The following is a 23,602-nucleotide window of genomic DNA, read 5'->3' on the forward strand; positions in this document are numbered from 1 at the left end:
ACCTGCTGGAGCATGTCCAGAGGAGGGCCACAGAAATGATCCAAGGGATGGAACACCTCTCCTACGAGGACAGGCTGAGAGAGCTGGGACTGTTCAGCCCTGAGCAGAGAAGGCTGCGAGGTGACCTGATAGTGGCCTTTCAGTATCTAAAGGGGAGCTAAGGGAAAGAAGGGGACAGACTCTTTAGCAGGGTCTATTGTCATAGAACAAGAGGGAAATGGTTTCAAACTTAACAAGGGGAGATTTAGGTTGGATATAAGGAAAAAGTCTTTTACAGTGAGGGTGGTGCGGCACTGGAACAGGTTGCCAAGTGATGTGGTTGATGCCCTGTCCCTGGAGACTTTCAAGACCAGGCTGGATCAGGCCCTGGGCAAGCTGATCTCGCTGTGGATGTCTCTGCTCATTGCAGGGGAGCTGGACTAGATGATCTTTAAAGGCCCTTCCAACTCTAAGGATTCTATGACCTTAAAGACCTAGATCCAAACCCCTGCCATGGGCAGGGTTGCCAATCACTAGATCAGGCTGTCCAGGGCACAATCCAGCCTGACTTTGAATGCCTCCAGGAATGAGTAATCTACAACTTTCCTGGGCAATCTGTTCCAATACCTCACTAATAGTGCCCCATCCTAACACCTAACCTAAATCTCTCCTCTTTCGGAGGAGAGATTCTCCATTCCCTCTTGTTCTACCGCTATCTGATCGCGTAAAAAAGTCAGTCCCCCTCCTACTTGTAAGCTCCCTTCAGTACTGGAAGGTTGCAATGAGGTCTCCCTCAATCTCTCTTCATGGGAGAGGTTCTCCAGCCCCCTCATCATCTTGGTGGCCCTCCTATGCACCTGCTCCAACAGCTCCACATCCTTCATGATCAGAGGCCTCTGTGACGTATCCATAATGCCTAGATTTCAACAAAATTACACAGCTGGAAAAGCTTTACTATTCAACAGCGTGTAACTGTACCTGAGGAAAGTGACAGCCTGTGTTGCCCTGTAAACCGTGGCACTAAGGAGATTCTCCCGGCATACCCAAACTGACAGGTGAGTTCCTGATGTCTTCTACAAGCAATCAGATGTTATAGAGATGTTGCTGACTCCTAGAAAGGAGGCATGGCTCTTACTGAGTTTCAGATCTTCCCCCAGCTTAACACAGGAGATGCTTTCATTTATCTACATCCTGCATCTTCCATCTACCACAATGGTCCTTTAGGTCAGTACTGACAAACTTCTGGGACAAGACTGATCCTCCTCTCAGCTCTCTTCTTTGTTTCTCCAGCATACTTTGTTACCCCAGTCTCCTTGTACTGCGTGTTCCCTGACCTTCCCTTTCCCACACTTCCTTTTCCTTAAGTTCATCTTTGACAAATCCTGCATCCTTCTGAGTTTCCCTCTGTCTTCCCACGCTCTGATATTTACCCTGGGAGTTATACTTCTCCAGCTCTAATCTGATCCACACAGAACACCAGGTTCATTTAATCACTGGCTCAAAAATTGCAAACATTTTATTAGATTTATCTACTCTTAATTATACAGTGATAGCACACCAAAGTACCCTTTAGAACAAGTTACAATTGCTAACCCAGCTGATTCCTGGTTTCTCTATAGTGAAATAAAGTTGAGGGAAAGACATACTTTGCACCTTCATAAACCCGAAAAGAACACAGCGCAGCACTCGTTATCTGCAATTCCCCAAAGGAACATACACACAAAAAGGCACTCCTAGACCCAGGAGCTCTATCTACAAACAGAAAAACACTGCATCCAGAAGCCTACACTCTGTGCATTAAGAACATTAAACACTGTGTCTAAAAAGGATCATATTGGTTTTCTGAATGAATTTCTTACGGAAGAAACAAACACTGAAACATTTCTTAAAAAAAAAAAAAAACTCAGTTACAACAATAAGTATGCAAGAACTGTATTTTAAAGAGTGAGCATGAAAGGTCTTGAGGAAGGCAAAGAGAAGCGAGTAACCGAACAGAGGAAGGCTTTTGACTGTTGATTCACATAGAATCCCACTAACTGCTGCTAACTGCTGTTTGCTTAAACTTCAAGAAGTTTACATTTCTTCCCTGCACCCTTCAGTCCTCATCCTCCTGGAGTACGGCAATTCTGTCATCCCTCCTTTCCAAATGTCCACAGCAAAGATGCATATGCAGTCACTTCAGGTGCCTCCTTATGACCCTGACAAATGTAAGATCTGCTCTTTCACCTGCTCTTTTGTAATGTGTTCGATTCCACACCAGCTCTGTGGAGGTACTAGCTTTCACAGTGAATGTGATCTTTTGTTTGAAGCTTTGCTATTCTGGCTACAATTCAGGTTAGGAAGTAATTAGCTTTTCAGAGGCGTGTTGTGGCAGGGCAGAAAGACCACAGACAGAATGAATGTAAAAAGAAAATATACTCAGATTTAACTAAACAAGCAAAACCAAAACCAAACATGAAATTAAATTAAAGCAAATTACTCCAAAGGCTGGCAGTGAGCAAATTCGTATAGAACAATATTCAGATAGATAGTCTACTGAAATTTTAGCATCAAGAAAAAAATCTGAGCCATCTCTACCTTGGGATACCACAGCATTTTAAAACATCTTTGAGTTTAATTTGTCTGTCACGTTGATCAAGAAAACCATGTGTTCATCATAGGCTCCATCCAACACTGGCTTTTTACCTGTATAAACATTAAGACATGTTTAACAACATATCTGTTTATATATATATATATATATATATTTATGTATGTCATTTTTACCCTCAGAGAAAGTCCAGGAAAACAAGTCAGAAGTGATTATGGAAGCATACAGCTAAAAACTAATAAGGTATGTGGCATCTACGATTCTGTGATTCTGTGACTTTGAACTGCTACTTCAGTACAGCAGGCATTTCTGCCTAGCGTTGGCACAGAGCGGTGAACTTAAAACTTCTGTGACTACAGCAGCTGACACAAACTCACATGGAGTCTAAGTTAAATTCACACCAATCCTGTAACAAACTCATAATTTTTAGTGGAAGTTGTGATATTAAAACTAGCTTATCCATAAGAAACATTAACTAGTTTGGCCTCGACTTCTTTTTCCCTAGTGGCATGAGTTAGAAGGAAATGCAGTGGGGTTGCAGGGATATATAAACTGTATTTGATACAAGGAAAAGGTTAGATCCCTTACAAAAGGTATCTTCTTATCTAAAATGCAGCTTCAACTTAAATCCTTATTTTTCATAGTTTATAATATGTGCTGAAAGTCTGCTAGAAATGGTTCATACTGGGAGCAGCTTTATTTCAGCTGTTTGAAAAGAAACCATTCAACTGCATGAAGATACAGAAATGTAATTTTAAAAAACTGTTTATCAGACACTGGCACTTTTCCTGCTTGTGTAATTCAAAAAGGATCTCAGTAAAGAAAATTGAATTTGGCAATCCATTAATACAGATTTGATGCTCTCTCTGTTCATCTCTTGATTCTCACCCCTTTCAGAAAAATGAAAATAACTCACAGTAAAAGAGTGGCTGTTCCTTCATATTTGTCCACTGTATTGGCAATTATTAAAACCCTGGAAAAGCTACTAAAGCTCTGCTGACTCATGGTGGCAGAGAAATTACTTGTTAATTCCATGATGAAGATACAGAAAGAAGACAAAGGAGGAAAAGCCAGAGAACTATCAAAGTCTGAAAAGGATCAGGCTGAGTTAGTACAGTAAGTTGTACCAACTCTTACTGAGAAAGAATTTGGAAGGTATCTGAGGCTTTACACACTATGTTTGAACCAGATAAAGATTCAGACTTAATTTTACCCCGTTTAGGAACCTGAGCCTTTTCAGTAAAGAGCTCACTTGTCACAGGCATCCTCTTCTGTCAGAAGAGGAAGAGTGGCAGGTCCAGGAGACAAACTGGCTTACTGAAGGCCTGAATTGTCTTCCAGAGATGCCAGTCCTGCTCCATCAAGTACATATAGACCTCAAGGCAGTGATGGAAAACCTATAATAAGCACATCAGGACAGGCACATGATACTCCTGCCAGCCAAACAGCTCCCCAGACTATCACAGTGCCCAGCACATCCTGCATTTTTTCACTGGCTTCCCAACCCTAGAGAGCAGATTCAACAGCTAAAGACATGCTGTGTTGACAATGGGAGATCATGATATATTAAGAATTAACCCTTTACAACTCCACAAAACTGAGCCACAGTGGAGAATTTTCTCATGGTGGGGCTTCATACAGGTAAGTAGTTTTGACTGATAACATGAAAAAAGGTCACAGTTGTTATTAGTCAGGGGCAAATGTGCTCCTAATTTAGTCACTATAGGTAGGTGCATTAACTCTCTAGTGTGGTTGCTCTAAGCCTGAAGTCATTCACAGACTAAGTACTAGGCAATGCTAGCATTTTAAAGCATGGAAAAATTTAGGTTTCACCTTCTTTTAAATTCTTCAATGCTCAAAATCCAAAGCACATTTTTCCAAGGAGTAAGGCTCCTCAGTGAGGAACAGCAGTTCTTAGAGCTGTCTGGTTTTACCTGAGGGAGTATAATCCGTACTCCCCTTTTAATGAGTAGCACACTTCAGGCTTTTGCATGTTCTAGCATAACAGAGAGCTTTGACTTTATACTTCTCCATCATCATCTCTGATTGCAGATTTCTTGGTGAAGGAAGAGTGCTAACATGGTGCATTTGCTATAATGCCACCTTACTATTGCTCTGCCCAGTTAAGAGGATGTGTCCTTTCTCTACAGCACACAGCAAACAAAGTAAAGGGAAAGGAAAGAGAAAAAGGCTCTTTGTGACTGCCCAGAGTCACACACGTAAAAGAATTCTGCATACTTCACCTTCACATAAAATTTTACCCGTGACATAACCTACAGTAAAAACAATTCACCTGATTAAGGTAACACACCAAGCTGCTTACTCCCCATGTTGCAAGGATTATGGAAGCCTATGTTTGAAGTGTTTGTGCTGTAGAACAAAGTGACAGCAAGTTGGGAAATAAATGAGCACAACACTCTCTTCTAACCTCCTGGCATTATGCCTTTTAACAGATGAGAAAAAAGTAAAAAGGCAAAATGTCAGGTCCGAAACATTTTTCATGTTGTAAAGTATAGTGTCCCCACTGAAATGCTTCATAAGAGACACACTGAGGGGCTGATACTTCACTAAAAAAATCGTGAGTTATTGCAAAGAAGTCTTGTGAGCTTGTCTAATGCTGTGAGGGGAAAAAAAAAAAACAAAAAAAAACCAACCCTTAGGACTGGAAATTTGTATCTGTGTCCTACAAATGTCATGTTAGCCTTTCAGACAAAAGTCTCAGCCGTGCATACAGAGCAATTAAGTTCAAGGATGCAAAACAGCTTTCAGAAACAGTAAAAGAGGCTAAGAGGATTTGGATATTTCAGCATACCTCACTAATTTACATTGAAGCTGACCAGTCTGCTCCTATTAGTCACTCAGAACAATCACTCTTTTCCCAGCAGAGCTTACTCATTTGCAAGATAAAAGGAAGACATTTCTGCACATGCCCATAATATTCTTCACCACTGGGGGCAGCTTTACATAAGACTGCATTCACTGAAACCAAAGCAACAGTCGGACGGAGCTTTCAGAATGACAGTACGCAGAAGTGAGCAGAGCTTGTTCGTTGTACGGGCTTATTCTACCTTCTATGCTACAAAGCAGCTTCCTAGCCGGATCGGGTACTAAGTAAGGGAACTGCTGTGCTATGGAATACAGATGTGTGAATTCAGATAGCTAAATGGTGCTTGGAGGAATCTAAAATGCTTTCTTATAAAGAGAAATTTTAAGAGCCAGGTTCCTAACTATAAAGATGCAAAAACGTAACATCCATGAAGAGCCTATTACCTAGGAAGAATTTGACATTTTGCTGCGAATGCTGTGTTGGGATTGATTTATTCTTGGAGTGTTCTGCATGGCTGGCAAAGAATAATGTTCCAAAATCGGTCCATCTCCCAAGGGGTCCAATTTTTCTTCCTGGGTGTCAGCGAGCCCTGACTCACTACAGTGCAGCTGACAGGGGCTGCCATGCTTGTGGCACACTAAGCAAAAAACAAAAGACCTAAGGACGACCTTTGAACAACACAAAGGATGGGTATGTTTTTCATGTTATTTTTTTAATATACAATTCATAGTCACTGCATAGCCTCTGCTTTAATTACTCCATAGACTTACCTTTATGTGATTTGTGGTTACAGTTAAATTACTTAGGGGTTACACCTTTTACCCAACTGTTTTTTCAGTATTTATAAAGGCATTCTTTAAGAAAATCTGAGTAAAGAAAACAATGTGAAAAGTAGTTGAGACAAGCTAGGGATTTTTAAATGAATGTTGAAATAAAGATTTTAGCATGATTGAAAGAAATGACTGATGTGTGGGGGGGATAACTTTTCTAAGTTGTTTTTATTTCCAGGTTTCAATGTAATTAGGCTACTGAGCGGATCAGCTGTAGCTCTGGTAATAGCCCCTACTGTATTACTGACAATGCTTTCTTCTGCTGAACGAGGATGCCCTAAGGGCTGTAGGTGTGAAGGCAAAATGGTATATTGTGAATCTCAGAAATTGCAGGAGATTCCCTCAAGTATATCTGCTGGTTGTTTAGGTTTGTCCCTTCGATATAACAGCCTCCAAAAACTAAAATACAATCAATTTAAAGGTCTTAATCAACTCACCTGGCTCTATTTAGACCATAACCACATCAGCAATATTGATGAAAATGCTTTCAATGGAATACGCAGACTAAAAGAGTTGATCTTGAGTTCCAACAGAATCTCCTATTTTCTTAATAATACCTTCAGACCTGTGACAAATCTCCGGAATTTGGATCTCTCATACAATCAGCTGCAGTCTCTGGGATCTGAACAGTTCAGGGGCTTAAGGAAGCTGCTGAGTTTACATTTGCGGTCCAATTCCCTAAGAACCATCCCTGTTCGAATATTTCAAGATTGTAGAAACCTTGAACTGTTGGACCTGGGTTATAATCGCATCCGAAGTTTAGCAAGAAATGTCTTTGCAGGCATGATCAGACTGAAAGAGCTTCATCTGGAGCACAATCAATTTTCTAAGCTCAACCTGGCACTTTTTCCAAGGCTAGTCAGCCTTCAAAACCTTTATTTACAGTGGAATAAAATCAGTGTGATAGGACAAACTATGTCCTGGACCTGGAGCTCATTACAAAGGCTTGATTTATCTGGCAATGAAATAGAAGCTTTCAGTGGACCTAGTGTTTTTCAGTGTGTGCCCAATTTACAGCGCCTCAACCTGGATTCAAACAAGCTCACATTTATTGGTCAAGAAATTTTGGACTCTTGGATATCCCTCAATGACATCAGCCTTGCTGGGAATATATGGGAATGCAGCAGAAACATTTGCTCTCTGGTAAACTGGCTTAAAAGTTTTAAAGGGCTGAGGGAAAACACAATAATTTGTGCCAGCCCAAAAGAGCTGCAGGGGGTGAATGTTGTTGATGCAGTGAAAAACTACAGCATCTGTGGCAAAAGTACCACGGAAAGGTTTGAATTAGCACGAGCTCTCCCAAAGCCAACGTTTAAACCAAAACTTACCAGGCCTAAACACGACAGCAAGCCCCCTGTGCCCCCAACTATTGGAGCCACTGAATCAAGCTCTGAACCTGAGCACGACACAGAACACATCTCCTTCCATAAAATCATAGCAGGGAGCGTGGCCCTTTTCTTGTCTGTGCTTGTGATCCTGCTGGTAATCTATGTGTCATGGAAGCGTTACCCAGCCAGTATGAAGCAGCTGCAGCAGCGCTCTCTCATGCGAAGGCACAGGAAAAAGAAAAGACAGTCACTGAAGCAAATGACTCCAAGCACACAGGAATTTTATGTAGATTACAAACCTACCAACACTGAGACCAGTGAGATGCTGCTGAATGGAGCAGGACCCTGCACGTATAACAAATCAGGCTCCAGGGAATGCGAGGTATGAACCATTGTGATAAAAGAGCTTTTAAAAGCTGGGAAATAGTGGTGCTTTATTGAACTCTAGGGACTATAAAGGGAACGTTTTTCTCACTTTTCTGGCACAGCTCTTCCATGTCACTTATTTTGTACATTCATAATACTGGTCATTTTACTCTCATACATAATCAACTCATTGAAATTTAAATACTGCAATCAATGTGAAGTCTGAGCTCTGGTTTAATACAATACCTATTGTACAAATCCTCTGCTGATTTCATTAAAGTCTTGCTTGTTTTTAAATAGAAAACTTCTTTCATAACTAATCCACTGCACCTGCAGTGAGTGTGCTTCTGTTCAGGGAGAAAAATGACAACAATGAAGGGGAAAAAAAAAAAAAAAAGAAACCCAGCTACCTTCCCAGCCCATGCTCTGAAACTCGCTTTTCGAGCTAAGGTACTGTAGCATCATAGGAATTCTGATTTTTCTGAGTCAAGAGATGGTGCAGGAGCAGCTCTGAAAAACTGCCTGATTTCTGCCCAACACATGACATATTAAAAAAAAACAGTCTCAAGCTTGAGTCATCAAACCAAAAGCAAAGTGGAAAGCAAACTAGGATTAATATAAATTTAAAAATAAAAACTGTAGAATGGGGTTTATTCTACTGCATTATAATAGTTTTTCCTATGGCTGATAACTACTAATTGAAACCTGTTTATGTGACTTCATACAAAAGGTGCCAGTGTTTATCCCTTACACCCAGTTGCCTTTCAGAAAGTAGTCAAAAGGCATTCATTAAGTGAGGAGCAGAAATTCCTTATTGATGCAATTAGAGGAACTGAAATGTGCAGTAGCAAAAGCAACACCACTTCCTGCACACATTTGTACAAGTGCTCATTAGAAATTCTCTTTTCAAGACTGTCAAAGATATTAATGTAGCTGAGGAAACAATTAAATCTGCCATTTTCTTCTATTTCTTTCTATTTGCTGGGCTTGTTAGGGTTTTGTGATGTGTTTTGCACACTGTCTCTCTAATAAATAAACAAAGCTTCATTGCAATCAAAGCCAAACAGTGTACATTTTAGAAAAACAGCAACTGCAAAAGAGCTTTCAGAGAAAATTTGTAACTCACTGATCTAAGAACACTGCATCCAAAAATCCTTAAAGAAATCAGTGACAAATTTTCTCTCTTACCAAAACCCTGATGACATCACAAGAATTCAGATACTCAATTTTAATGTGAAGTCATTCATCACTTGTTTTGGACAAAATACAGATTTGTAACCCAGCTTCTCCCTTTCCTCTCTCCAAATGCTTTTTTGTTTTCCTCAATTGCTTAAAATGTAACATCCCCCATATTTGAAAAAATAATGATATATTCTATGTATTTTGATGGTCTTTTGAACACAGATGTTTTCTTTCATTCTTGAAATAATACAGCAGCACCCGTATAGGAGTAGAGTTAGTAATTATTTTGTAACTTGATTTGGCTTAGTAAACTGCACATCTTCAATCACTTGGAAGGGAATATTTCTACTAAGCAGTTTCACTGCAGCAGATTAAAGCAAAACCTTAGCAGGATGTTCTATTGAATTTTTACTAGAAAAATAATAATCACAGCCAATCACCTTGAAATGCACTAGATACAATGAAAACAAAGCTATGAATCATTTCTTTAAAAGAACTAATACACTTGATTGGTATTAGGGTTTTGTGGGGGTAGTGTTATTGTTGCTTGTTTTATCATATAATGAAACCAGTCTCATTTTCAAGGACTGTAGAGAGGAAATAACTAAGAGTAGAAGCTTGAGACTATACTGAACCCTGCAACACTGAGACCTCATTTTATTCAATAAAAAGAGCATGCTGAACATTTAATAAAGGAAGTGCTTGAGATGTTTTAGCAGCACTGAGCAGACTGTAATTTTTAACCTGAATTGTAGCTTAAAACTTGCTACTGAAAGCAGTGGTGACTAATACTAGGCAGTACCAAAACAAAAAGAATTAGGCCCCAAACATACATATGTTCATTCACAGAAATATATGTATATACACAAACACAGAAATATGTAACAGAAAGTCCTGCTATTCTTGACTTTGGGAAGTGCTGACTACATTAAAAAAATCATATGATTAATTTAGAATTTGTTATTTAATAGTATTCAATACATATTCTAAAATTTCTTAATATATTGTGATTGTGAATGAGTTGTGAATAGCTGAGTTTGACTTACAAAGTCTCTTTAATTCCTTGTTATACCTACCTCAATACTCAGAAAAAAATCAAATTCATATCCTCCTACAGAAAGCAATTCCTGTAAAGTTATCACTAACTCCCTTTGAAAAATACTTAACTATGGGACTGAAAAAGCTGATAAGGCCAGCATGTCATTAATCATAGACAGATGACAAAAATAAGAAAAACTCAGCACGCTTATATTCAAGCAGACATGCTCAGATCAACTATGTTATTTGTTGCCTGAGAAACAACAGACAGACTTCATGTATTGCCAGCTATATACCAAACACAGATGAATGTGTAATTGCTGCTATTGCTGCTGTCTTATTATACAAAATGAAATGCCCAGTATAACTAACAGAACTTCCTTGCACAGCCTGAGGCCTCAAAATTGAGTAGTTAAATCCCACTCTAGTGTCTATGGCTTAGAAAATATTTTTGACCAGTTTTGTAGCATGTTAAAGTGTACAAAACCCGTGCTTTAAACTGCAGAAAGACAACATGAACTAAACTAAGCCTAATCCCACTGCTGCAGAATTAAACGCTATAGAACCAACTTGTTTGGGGTGACTAGGCCACCAGAGTCACAAATTTTAATCACCTTGTAGGAAACAACCTCAACTTAACTGAGCTACTTCCAGTTCCTGTGAGAGGTTGCCCTTCTCCTGAATACAAATGAAATGATAAAGCCTCAGAGACTTCAGAGAAGACATTTCCTGTCTGTTTTTCTCCAGTCTGGACAGTACGCGTATAGAATTCTTGTCTCACTTTGTCTTGGTTTTTGGAATTTTTGATGCCATTCTCTCACAGAACTCTAAAAGCCTTTTTGGTTTGATGCTGAGAAATCTACAGAGGGTGTGCAATAGCTATGATGGCTTTTAAAGCCCTACTCCTCCTTCAAGTATTTCAGGTACCAACTTGAGGAAGGAGATGCAGGAGATGTGACAGAACTTGCCTGTCCTTTAATGGATTTGATGCTGTCCATATATTCCAAGTTGACAAGACCAAGAATACATTTATAGGTGTTCTTGTTTTTTTGTTTTTTTTGTTTATTGTAAGTCAACTTCTATTCCTTTCCCTGAGTCTTATCTAGCGTTACCTAGTGTTTTGGAACTACCATTTGAAGACTCAGGCATTTCAAGGCAGAAAAAATGCAGAACCCCTTCATGACGGTTTTCATTTTCATTGGTTTAGCAGTCAACAGTTATTTAAACAATGAAAACAGAAATACATGCCAGGTGGGATCATCAAACAAGGCTGTTTCATCTTATAGTAGCCCCCCAGTAATCTGGAAAGTTACCACATTCTCTGCTAGCCATTCTACAAAGATCTTGCAACAATCTCTCACGTTAAAAGTTTATACAAGGCATGCTGGGAAGATGGCAAAGGAGAAAACAACAAAGATCTGGGGTAATTTGCTTGAGATCACACACCAACTGAGTTCTGAGGAGATAATCCAGACTATTTCTCCAAAGATATCCTCTTAGCCAGTGGACTAGTTAGCTTTCCAGTTAAAAGACTGAGATGCCATTCACTAGCTCTTAAAATACTAGAGTGATATTTTAGAATACTAGGCAATACAGAATGTACATTTTTTGAAAAGAAAATAACTAATGTACTAAGCAAATTCAAGCAGACTGGTAATGTTCATTCACTGTGGTGAGATTACCTCCAGCAATTGCAGAGTAGGAGAATAATAATGAGACCAAGTGGCTTGAATATAATGAATGCAAGCATCTCTGCTGGCTGGTAGGCTTTCATTACTTGCTATCTGCATTTACACAGTCATCATGGATTACTGTTTGCTTTTTTTAATTTTATGTGAACTAGCAAACCTTGACATAACATTCAATTGCAAAAAATGAACATAAATGTACAATATTTCTGCAAACACAATTAAAAATTCTCAATTTACGGCAAACGAAAGGTCTTTTCCATCAGCCACTCGACTCTAGATAAATATTCTCTTAGATAAATTTCTGTGGAACAATAGTGACATCCAGTGGGTAGTTAGCTTAATCACAAGTCTCTACTGCATACAGATTTGCTTGCCTTTTTACTTGGTATTCTTCTGTATAACATGATGACAGCAGCTAATCCTTTAATCAAACTAAGCACTCAGTTGTATTTTAATTTCATCTCTATCTGTGAGAGTCATAACCTGAATGTAGTGGATGACATAGAAAATAAGAATTGACGAATGCTAGCAAGAAATGGTCTATCCAGTGTGTAAGGATCCACCGTCATTAAAAGGCAAGAAGCATTAAGCAGTAAGAACAGGAGCCGTAACTAATTTACTTTAGAACTTATTACCTATAAAATACAACTAAGTGACATTAAGATATTATAAAAATAAATTCAGACTACGAACAACTACTTCAACTTCCTTAAACAGCATAAGATTTAAAAAAAACAGAGTTTATTTTTACAAGAACGAGAAAGGTAACTGATGTCAAAAGAAAGGGGACCCAGTCCATTTTTACAAGCTAAAGGTACAAATAATGGAAGACTTACCAATGACATGAGTACACAGCATATTTGCCTGGGTGGAGGTTATCTGTAGCAACTTGCTGGTATGTTCTGTTGCAAGTACTTTAGCCCTCAGGTTACGTCAATGCCACCAGCAGTATTTTAAAAAACAGTGAAGGATATAAGTCAATGAAATCAGGGTTAGAGCTACTGTAGACAGCAGTCAAATTTAGGTTCCTTAATAAGATGCGCAAGAACTCATTTCACTCCACACTGAATGAAATACAGTCATTTCTACATTTTATGTACTTGGGTTCAACTATCAGATGATACGCAGCCCTTGCTTTTCTTCCTAGCTAGGCTTTCTAGAATTGGTGCTATGACGGCAGCACAATACAGAATTTTGATGTGATCCTCAGGGCTACAGCCAAACTATCTCTTGGCATAATGGTGAGTGGAACAAAATTGGATGCAATAAAAGCAAAAAGTGACAGTGTACAAGCACTATGAACTGACCAGCAAGAAGGCTATCAATTAATAAAAAATAGTATATTCAAGACAGTCCACAATAGATAGTTGGGATTTGATGGTCAACGTTTTACCTACCAGAGAAATTATACTAAAGAACAAAAGAACTAGTGCAGGCCTCAGAAAGGTAATCATGAACAAAGATCTGCAAGGAAAGGTAGTATGTTTTATTTGACCTACCCATTATAGAGACCACATCTTCCTAAAATTCTTGTCTTGCTCATGATATTAGGCTATCATGACTACAACATTAGCATTCAAATGTAAGATCAAGCACTACTTACTAAGAAGGGAGGAAAGGGTTGTTAGTAACTACTCCTTTTTTAGGCTTTCCTTTCTAAACGCATGAATGAAATTTACAGTAGGTATTACAGGAAATCTTTTATACCCATGTGGAAACTAAGCTTTAAAAATCTTTGTTAATGAAATCAAGGAAACGTTTTAGCAAAAGAAAATCTTTGTTTCTTACTGTTTCTCACAAGCTCTTCAGCTTGTCATGAAGAAACTAGAGATCTAATCTCAAAAATAGTTCTCCAGAAATCCCTCAAATGTGTCTTTTTAATCCCTAAAATATTCACTTCCTATGACCCTGTGTGACTAATACATTGACTATATGTCACATCTTGTGCTCTTGATTGAATGTTGTGTTTCTATTACTTCAACATTAGTGGTAGACTTAAGATCATGTAGGACTTCATAATTACAGTTCAACCTTGCAAACTCTCAAAATGTTACGTTGAAGCACAATCAGACTTTATTAACATGAGGACAAAGGAAATTGAAACGTCCTAATTACACATTTGCTTACACTCTAAGCAGAGACATAAATACAGTGTGAGGTTTATTACTTCACTACACCATTGAGAAAATCTGCCCAATCCCAAATCATGTGCACGCAAATCCTTTTCTTATTCAACTAGCAGATTAGATAACTAGTTCTGTCTCTCTTCATTGAGAACTTCATTGGTTACTGCTAGAAAACAAACAAACGACCAAGCAATTTTGATATTGACAGCTGTCTGCAAGAGTTGTAATCATGAAGTCAGCCTTTATTACGGTTATTCTCACTTGACAACTATAGGAGGTACTACTGGATATCATGTATTATAGCTGTGCTGTATCTCCTAATGTGATATATGAAGTAGATGAAAATTTTGCATTTTTATGGACACTACTATTTAAGTGCATAATTATACCAGGAGATGGAAAACAGAAAAGACTCAGGAAAAGGACTGCATATGCCTTAAACAGTACCAGTAAAAAGCCAAGAAAGATCACCGATGTTTTCCATCGGTGATGGAAAAAGATACAAAATCACATCCTAAGCTAAAATTGCAGTGTTGACATAATAGTGTTTGTGCATTTCTTAAAGTATTTTTGCTGCTACTGTTGTTGTTCTAATTGCTACTATCTTATTCTGGGCATTTTGAAATACCAAACAAAAAAGCTTCTCAGTAATTTCTATTTCAAACCTAATTTAATCAAATGGAATGACTGCCTTCTTCTGATGTAACATGCCTTTTCTGCATGAACATGGTCCCACGGCTTCAGAAATGACCAAAATACTTTTCATCTTACTATACTGTTGTTTCTTGTATGACTACTTTCAACATCTCTAGCAATGATATAATACTACTAGTTGATAACATGGATTACTCTAGCTGAGTCCATTCCCCTGGCATTTATTCTGTGCTTCATGGCAAAACATGAGTTGCTTTGTGATCAGGAACAGCCTACTGCATGTAGGAATAACTTCTTTAACTGTAACTCTGTAATCACTGGTGCCACAGAACTCATCTTTCTGATTTTAAATTAAGCACCATATTTCCCACTTCTTTAAAGACTACAAAACTCTCAAATCAACTTCAAAAATAATGCAATATGATTGCCAGTCCCTTCTGCAGGCTCAGCTGTAACTCAGGAGAGAAAACATGCTCAGAATGTTCAAAGGTAGAAACAAAATCTCCAACAGAAGCTGAGCACCCTAATTGCCTTTCTAATTCTTCCTTTCATTGTCTGCATAATTACAAGTGGCTGTGGATAGAGGAAACCTGAAGTCTGAACATGTGTTTCGCTAGAGCATTGATAATAAGCAATGATAATGCATTAGTCGTGCAATCTCTGCGCCACTGAAAATACAAACATCATAACTGGATTCCTTATTCCAAAACACAGATTTTATAATGTGTATTCCAGCTTACATATTGTTTCTTTTTGCATATTTTTTATTTTTCCAGTTATGCAGAAATGCCTTTGGTTCGCAGTAAACTGTGCAAAAGCCACATGTAATAAAGGGGAAAGCAGTTTACAAAATGCAAACTAGATTCATACAGAAAAATACTTTAGGCTTCAGCACCTTAAATAACGTTTATTTACCCATTTTTCAGTTTTCTATGGATTAACTTATTTATTTTAAAGCAGGAAAGATTTTCAAAATCTGCAAATGGGAATTTAAGCACCTGGATGACATTCATTTCTTGCAACAGTTGAACGCAAAGATTTGATAGAATGCTACCTCTTCTCTACTTCCCGCAAAGTGAAATGTAAACAAGACTCTTTGTTAGGTATTCAAAGTGCTCCAACCCGCTTCATGAAGCTGGTGTTAAGTATCACCTTGCAGGACATTTATGCAAGTTTTCTTGGAAATCAAAGTAAACAGTTGTACATCAATCATGTACAGATGGTGGTAGATACATCTTATTCATATTGGGTGGGATGTTTATCAAAAACATGGTATATACTTGGACATTGTCTATTGAACTTCTACAAGAGGGCCTGCCACTAATTCCTGCCACAGTTAAAATTAACTGACCTCAGAAAAATGATCATTTATGGTTCAGTTTAAAAACCTGCTACAGATTCAAGAGTCTATTTTTAATCAGAAGAGTTCATTCCCCATATTTCTTGCTAATGACAATCAGAGTAACCTTATATAAAAATATTTAGCTGAAGTTTGAGAAAAGGATAATCTTTTCCTCTTCAAAAAATAGTAACATCAAATAATAATTCCAGCACATCAGAGCTTTTTTAGCAGTACACTGCGCTTTGTAATATAACACTGTCATATCACTGTATTAGCCTTCCAGCCATCTGTAACATGAGTCATATCCTCAGAACAGTGCATGCTTCACCCTACATTACTTCATACCAGCCAGCTTCTCCTGAAACACACCGTACTACCCTGAATACATATACATTACATATAAAAGTAATTTCCTATTCAAAAATGAATTTCACTTCACGTCACACCTGTGACTCAGAGTGTAATATACTTAATATCCACCTTCCAAGAAAGGATCACAACAGTGATAGAAACCCTTCAGTGGGAACTTTTCCTAAGGCTACTTGTACCTTTCCCAAAACAGCTCTTACTTTTAGGACTAAATGTTTAGTCTTCCCTAATTCTATTAATCCTTAACAACAGCTTCCAAACTACACTGCTGATATAAATGTGGGACGGCAGCAAAGTGAGCAGCATTATTATATGAGCTCAAAAGCTGTTTACCGCTTCTAATTACCAGCCAGTAACTTGTCTTCATTAAAGAACAGTTTTCCTTCAAGCATAAATAATGCTGGACAATATATTTCTCTTCATCCCTAATGACACTGGCAATACATAAGTCACAATGGCAGAGAATAGGGAGGGAGCAGGGGGAAGGGAACCAACATTCTAAATCAGAATCCTGTATATTAAATCTTATATCTTCCAATTTTGAAAGCATATATGTAGGAAATAAACAGTTTACCACAAGGGAAGCAATAAATGCTCTGAGGTAGTCTGCATACAACTGGCAGTAACAGAGCTCTTTTAATTGAGAATTTGAACTTATAGCTAGTATTTATTTTACAGCTTAAGGAAGCAAACAGCCAAAGCGTCTCAGCATTCCTGTACTTTATATATATAATTTTAATTTTTGCTTATAACATTTTTTAGGACAAATCTTGAAATATTAAAGTGAGAAGCTATTGCATATCAGACTGAGCAGAAGAAAACAACATTGTAAGGGAAGCTGACTGTGAGTGGTATGCATTTGACATTACTTTTTGAAAGCTTAATAAGCACAGTAACTTAAATGAATATACACAATTCCTTACTGTCCAGAAGCATATAGGCTTGTCTGTAGCTATAGCATATGTTCTGACATAGAAGAAAATATATTTTGTTGCAGTATAAATTAATTTGCAATCATATCACAATAGCTTGCATTCTCAAATCTAAAATCATGCTGTATTTGGGCTGTAATAGTATCTTAAAACTTCTACATGTTAATTATAGTAATATAAGTAATAATGAAATTCATTTTGCAAACCCACAGAGCTACTGATAAGAATGCATTGGCTTCATGTAGAAATTAACATGGCAAATTCTACATTTAACAAAGACAATTTCTTAAAAAAGCCTCATCACACTAATCACATCCATCAAGTATATAAAATACATCTTGTCAGCTAAGAACAGAGGACTTCAATTAAGTGTAAAACCTTATTCAGCACTTCAAGCTGTTAATGGCTCAAACTCATTAACGAGATGATGAAAAGAAAAGGCTCCTACATACAGTCTATAGTGAGAATTTATTACCAGTGCTCATTAATTCCACCTAAGCTCATATACTGAAGCTGTCCCACATTTATGTCAACACTTCAAATACCAACAGAGAAAGAAACCAAAATATTCATGTTTGTGAACGTGCATGTACATATATTTGGGGCATGACAGCTGTTTCTGAGAGAGAGAGAGAGGCTCTTTTTCCCTAACACAGAGGGCTCCCAGAATATCTAGTGCAATACATTAACCTGCTGCAATCTGTGGTTGATTTGAACCTCAAGACAACTTTGGTCAAAGCTTGCTATTGCTATTTGATAACTCCTTGCAGAGTTCCAGCAGTTCATTTGAAAAAATAGTTCCAAATATTTCCTTAGACAGTCAGCAGTGTGGCTACCTAAAACTGATAATAAAGTTTACCTGGCAGGCACCAAATTTTTGCCTCAGAAACAAAACCTAGAAGGGTTTGTCTTCTAAGCTGTGTGAGCAATGAGGCCTTATGCAGAACAGAGGAAACTGTCAAAATGGCACTTTAGGCTGTCCAGCATTTTAATTTTTCAAGTAATAATATAAAACACTAACAGCAGATCATAAAGCATACCCAGGCTCATAAAATTTTATGATTATTTTGGACAGTCCGTTATTTAAATTAGATCAGAAAAGCAATGGAAAGAGGTTTACGAACCACAAGTGAACTATGGTCCACTACAGAAGGACTGTGGTCTCTGATGTGAAGAAAAAAAACACTCCTCAGAAACTTATGTCATTTCAATTTAACAGCTTCAGGATTCATGAATTTTCATCCTTGCTGTAGACTGCAGGACTTTCTGTATGTGCTTCTAACCTTAAGGAAGGCTATTATTAGAATTTCCCAGCTGCAAGACATTCTGAGCACAGGCTTACTTCTCATAGAAAGGAAAAGTATCAATATTCTGATTTCTTTTTCAGATTTCTCTTTCCCAAACCCTTTATTTCCTCTAGCTCAGAGTCCCCTTCTTTTGATTGCCTATTTCCTAGGATGAAGAAGAGAATCTAAGAGCATCCAAGAACACAAACGTACCAGATGCCCTTGATTTCCAGTCTACCATGTTCCACAGAGCTCTGCAAGGCCTTGTTTACAAAGTCAGCTCCAACAGTAACATTAGAACAAAGAAACATTAGAGAAAATTTCTCAATAGTTTCATATTACTTCTGCCATTAGAGAAGTCTCATTGATCAAGAAACAATTAAAATGATAGAGCGAATGTCAATGGTTTACGGGCGTTCGGCCCGGTCCCGTGACGAAGGGGACAGGGGACCCACAGGCCCAGGCCCCAGGAAAAGGGAAAAGGGAAAAAAGGGTAAGGAGATGGCCCTGAGAGCAAAGAACAGCAGCAACAACCTGAGGAGAAACAAACTAATTTACTAAATAAGATATTGGAATGCCAAACAACACACTATAATACAATATAATTACAATTTAAGCTGATAAATCCAATACAGAGAGAGAGAATGTCTCAAAATCAAGGTAGGCCTTACTCTACTACCAACGATAAGACGGCTGGAGAGCGAGGTGCTGCCAGGATGAGAGAAGGCAGGAAAAGGGCCGAGATCTCTTGATCTGCAAGTTTTTATCTTTTCCCTCTGTCCGGAAATGGTAACAGAGGAGAAAAGTACGCTGGGAAATGTAGTAGTCCTTCTCTTCTGAGAACCAGGTACATTCACTACATGATGTTATGATGTGGAATACCAATAACAGAAAATCACAAAACCATGACAGTGAAAAAAACAGGCTCAAATACTCAGGAAATAAATAAAAAAATAAAACAGTGTTTTGAATGCTTAAACCTTCTGCAGGAACCCATACTATCAATTTTAAGTGGAATTAACATAATGTTCAAAAATCGTTATGCATGAGAAAACAAAAGTTATCTCAAATTATGGGCCTTGCTGTAGCAGCTTTCTGATTAGCTACAGAGAATTGAATTTTTTGTATTGATGCTTTACTGGGGTACTATATAGACAGAACAGACAGGATGTGTCCTTAAGCTGTGAAAAGGAAGCTGATTTGCCTAAGGTTAATTTCACATTAGCTGAATTATTTAATTAATCTCTACCAAATACAGTTTTTACATTCTTGAAAAGAACTCTGCAAATAGAGGTCCTCAATTTATAGATAGGATGGTTTCCAAGGTGGACAGCTATGCTACAGTATATAGACAACATCTCTTCAACTGACCTGGTTAGTTAAAATGCATGGTTGTAACAGGCTCGCTTACAAATGCAGCCAAAGAAACCATTATCACCTTTTCCTGAGTAGCACAGAACATTTAACATCTATTTAGTAGGGCTGGAGAGTTTAATAGAAAAAAATAGAAAATTTCCAATATATACTCTGGAGAAGGGAATCTTCCCCTTTCTAAAAGGTTTCAAATAAAACATTTTCATAGACTTCCCTTCTGAATACCTGTAGCCTGTGCCTCTAACCCATGCATTTATTCAACTCAATGCTTGTTTTATACAATTTAATACTTCCTCTGTATCCATTCTGTATTCCTTGTATCCTCAACAGAAAGGAAAAACAAACACCACCACGTGTTGCTTCCAGTATAAATCTCCAAATCCAATTTTGTTGAATGAATTCAGGAGAATGTAGTAACAGATTCGAATTGGGAGAGGAGCTCGCCAAACTGCAATAAAGCATGTGCCAGGCAGTAAATGGAACAGGATTGAAAATGGAAATTCACCTGCGATGTAGCTTAGCTAACACACTACAGTGGTGCTGCATGCTAGTATAAGAAAGAAAGATTTGCAAAGGAATATTAACTTTGAAAAAGTATGGGGATTAAACTGTTTGGAAAACAGCCTGGAATAAAAGATTGCCTCAAAGTCAACCACTCAAAAGTAGCAGACACCTGAAAACACAACCTTTCCCTGTTTCTCAGTTTATAAACTATGGAAATCACTGTAACTAAATGAGCCTTGTAATTATCAATAATAATAAACCATAGATACCTGAAAATGAAACATTCAATTCCATTTCAGTTCTGAGTGTATCTGAGTCAGTACCTTCACATACTGTACCAGTTGCTCATTCACTCAGACCAAATGTTGATCATTAGGACAAGATAATCTTTACAAGTCCCTTCCAACCCAACCCATCCTATGATTCTATAGTTTATGGCAATACTCTAAAATGATCATCTAAATCAAACTTGAAATTTTCAGTGACCTGAGGAGCTTCTGTATCCTTCAGAGAAGGACTGTATCTTCCAATCAGATAATTTGTTTTTTTGTGTTTTTTTTTTTCATACTGACAATTCACAAGTGCACTTACAAGAGTTAAACTATGCGACCACTGAAAAGTCTAGCGGTCCCCAGCTAGATCAGCACAACTTTAAAGTCTCATCAGCTTTACATTCAGCTGCCCAATAAGCCTACCAAACGTGACTGAAAAGAAGCTGCTCTCCAGGTCATATCTTCTTTTCCAATGGAGGAATTCAAGTAGACCTCCACGGTGCTGTCTGTAAAAGGGCCCCTTGTTGGCAAAACCACACTGAATGGTTCAAAACAGCTAGATTACCTTTACAATTACCTTTACATTCTTTTTATGCCACTAAAGCAACACATATCAACTGAACAATCACTGTATATCCCTCTTTCACTGCCTTTAATCTACTTAGCAGTTTGTTTAATGGACAAAAGAGTGCACTGTTTTGGTCCTGGTGCTCCAACAGCAGCATTGGTTTTCTCAGGTTAACCATCAGCTCAGGTGTGTTATTTTTTTTTTTTAGAAAGTGCTGTTCTGCTTGATGATAGTAATTCTGACTATAAGAAGAACAATATATAATAGTGATTGCTCTATGCTTTTCCTATTCTATTAACGTGCCGGAAATCAAAGCTTGCAGAGCCTGTGGGGAAAAAGCCAGTGACCATCAGCCCTCCTTTTGTTTTAAGCTTTTATAATTTTAGGAGTTTACTTTCAGGCTTGCAGCCTATAGGCTGCAGAGTTGAGGCTGAAGTAAAATACAGCAAAGCAGCAAATGTGTGACAAGTTTAAAACTTTTCCTAAACGCCCTGGTTGCCCTAGCAAAAAAATTATTTCAAAGCATTTAACATATTTTTTTCCTACTTGGAGTAGATGTTGGAGAGTTTTATTTTCAAATGGATGTGAGGGAGAGAATTTCAGATCTTCAAGAATGGTCTTGTGAAATTTTCACTAACTTTGCACCACAGATGCTATCTGACTTTGTAACAAAGCAAAGCCTCCTGTTTTTACAGTGGCCAGTTCAGTACGTCCCCAGACCTCCCTGAGAAGACTTGCTGAGTGGGCAATACCTGACTATCTTTCAAACCCTTAATTCCATATCAGTGGACTGGACAAACCAGGGCTGGAACACTCACTACGACTCGTCTCTTCATCTTTGCCACCAATATGAAAACAGCAAATCCTATTGATACTAGAAGTGGGAAATCAGTCTTGTATTCTCATTCCCTCCTTTTTGCTTGATTCAGATTGCTCAGTAGGAACTTAAGATTTTTCCAAAGGCTAGGTGTCCTACAAAACTCAAAGGAAGAAGAGTTTATAAGGTAGTAGCACAAGGACTCTGCGTATGTTACCATAAAAGCCACAAGGGTGTTTCAGAAAGTTTAACCTTCGTAACTAATTCATACATCAAAGCATTCCAAAAGGTTAGCTGAATTTTACAGAAGCCTGTCATATGCTGCAGCTTGTACATCAGCAGTATGAAAGTAGGACACTGATATTATGCTGACAGGAGGCCTTAGCATTTAACAATTTCCTCACTAAATAAGCATGACTTGTGATGGCTGCAACAAATCCATTTTTCTCAGAATCAGCTTTTCAGCCACTAAAAGAGGGAAGGAGTGGGGGAAAAGCAGCCTAGCTTGCCAACTTCCCCTCTCAACACAATGTGTGCCCCCTCGATGGCATCCACCCACTTGTGTGCTGCATGAGGACTAGGCTGGAAAATCTGAAACATAATGCCACTGTTGTTGAGGGGTAGAGACAGAAACCACAAATGGCCTGCACTTCCCACAGATCTTCACAGACATGCTTTACATGAACATGACGTGCAACGTTAGTCATGTTGAAATTACAATTCCAATCTAAAAGAATTGGTTATTCTAGCATTTATAAAATTCATCATGACTGTGTTATATACAAGATGTGAGGGAAGCCAGCACTACAAAGAAAAGAGGATTTTGCCAAGAGGAACCTTTGTTGCATTCTATCTTTCAAAGTATTTGACTGATTAAGTTATATTCATTAGCTCCTGTTCCTCACAGAAACTGGAGCAGAAGGCAGGCAGGCCAATCCGTTCAATGGAGTGGATGATGGCACCATTGATTCCTCCTGGAAATCGGGATCAGGGTGTTCAGACTATTTTGACTTGCAGGTGAAAAACAGCTGCAACTACCCTTCACACAGATTCTCTTCATGGAGAAAAATCTAGTGCTACTCACACTGTAAATGATGTTGTTTTACCACTTCTGAGTTCTAAAGGCTGACAGCTTTCAGTAATAGACTGTATATATCTTAATATAATGGGCTTTCTTGTGTTTAATACTTCATGTGGAAAGGTCACAGGCAATGAACTGATATGCTGCCATGTGTGCCCATCTGCACCCAATTCCTCCCAAACCACAAAAAAAAGAAGGCCATAAAACATAAAACAATGGATTTTCAAATTTCCAAGTCAGGTCAGTTTCCCCAGTGAGTAAAAGATCTCCTGTGGTTTTTCTCTGCTAACTTTCATAATGGTTCATGTTTTGGAAAGAGAGTAGACATGGACATAAAGACACAGATTTCCTTGAAATTATGCTCTCAGCAGGAAGAAAATAGAACAGGATAATATCTTTGTTTTGTTTCTTTGTTTGGTGTATGCAGAAATAACTCATCAATCTGG

At 38.1% G+C, this 23,602-nt stretch overlaps 2 protein-coding genes across 2 annotated transcripts in view; one reads left to right on the forward strand and one right to left on the reverse strand.

Annotated features, from left to right (window-relative positions):
* Positions 1–23,602, reverse strand: part of CTNNA3 (catenin alpha 3) — a 460,862-nt gene that overhangs the window by 247,466 nt on the left and 189,794 nt on the right. The gene's annotated exons all lie outside the window — the stretch shown is intronic.
* The window catches only part of LRRTM3 (leucine rich repeat transmembrane neuronal 3), an 81,540-nt gene continuing 63,461 nt past the window's right edge, over positions 5,524–23,602 (forward strand). The window contains exons 1-2 of the mRNA XM_021399185.1: positions 5,524–6,086; positions 6,405–7,936. Of these exons, the coding sequence (XP_021254860.1) occupies positions 6,083–6,086; positions 6,405–7,936 (1,536 nt within the window). The 5' untranslated portion in view covers positions 5,524–6,082. The remainder of the gene's footprint in view (positions 6,087–6,404; positions 7,937–23,602) is intronic.

This window comes from Numida meleagris, chromosome 5 (genome assembly GCF_002078875.1).
Source record: "Numida meleagris isolate 19003 breed g44 Domestic line chromosome 5, NumMel1.0, whole genome shotgun sequence".
NCBI lineage: Eukaryota > Metazoa > Chordata > Aves > Galliformes > Numididae > Numida > Numida meleagris.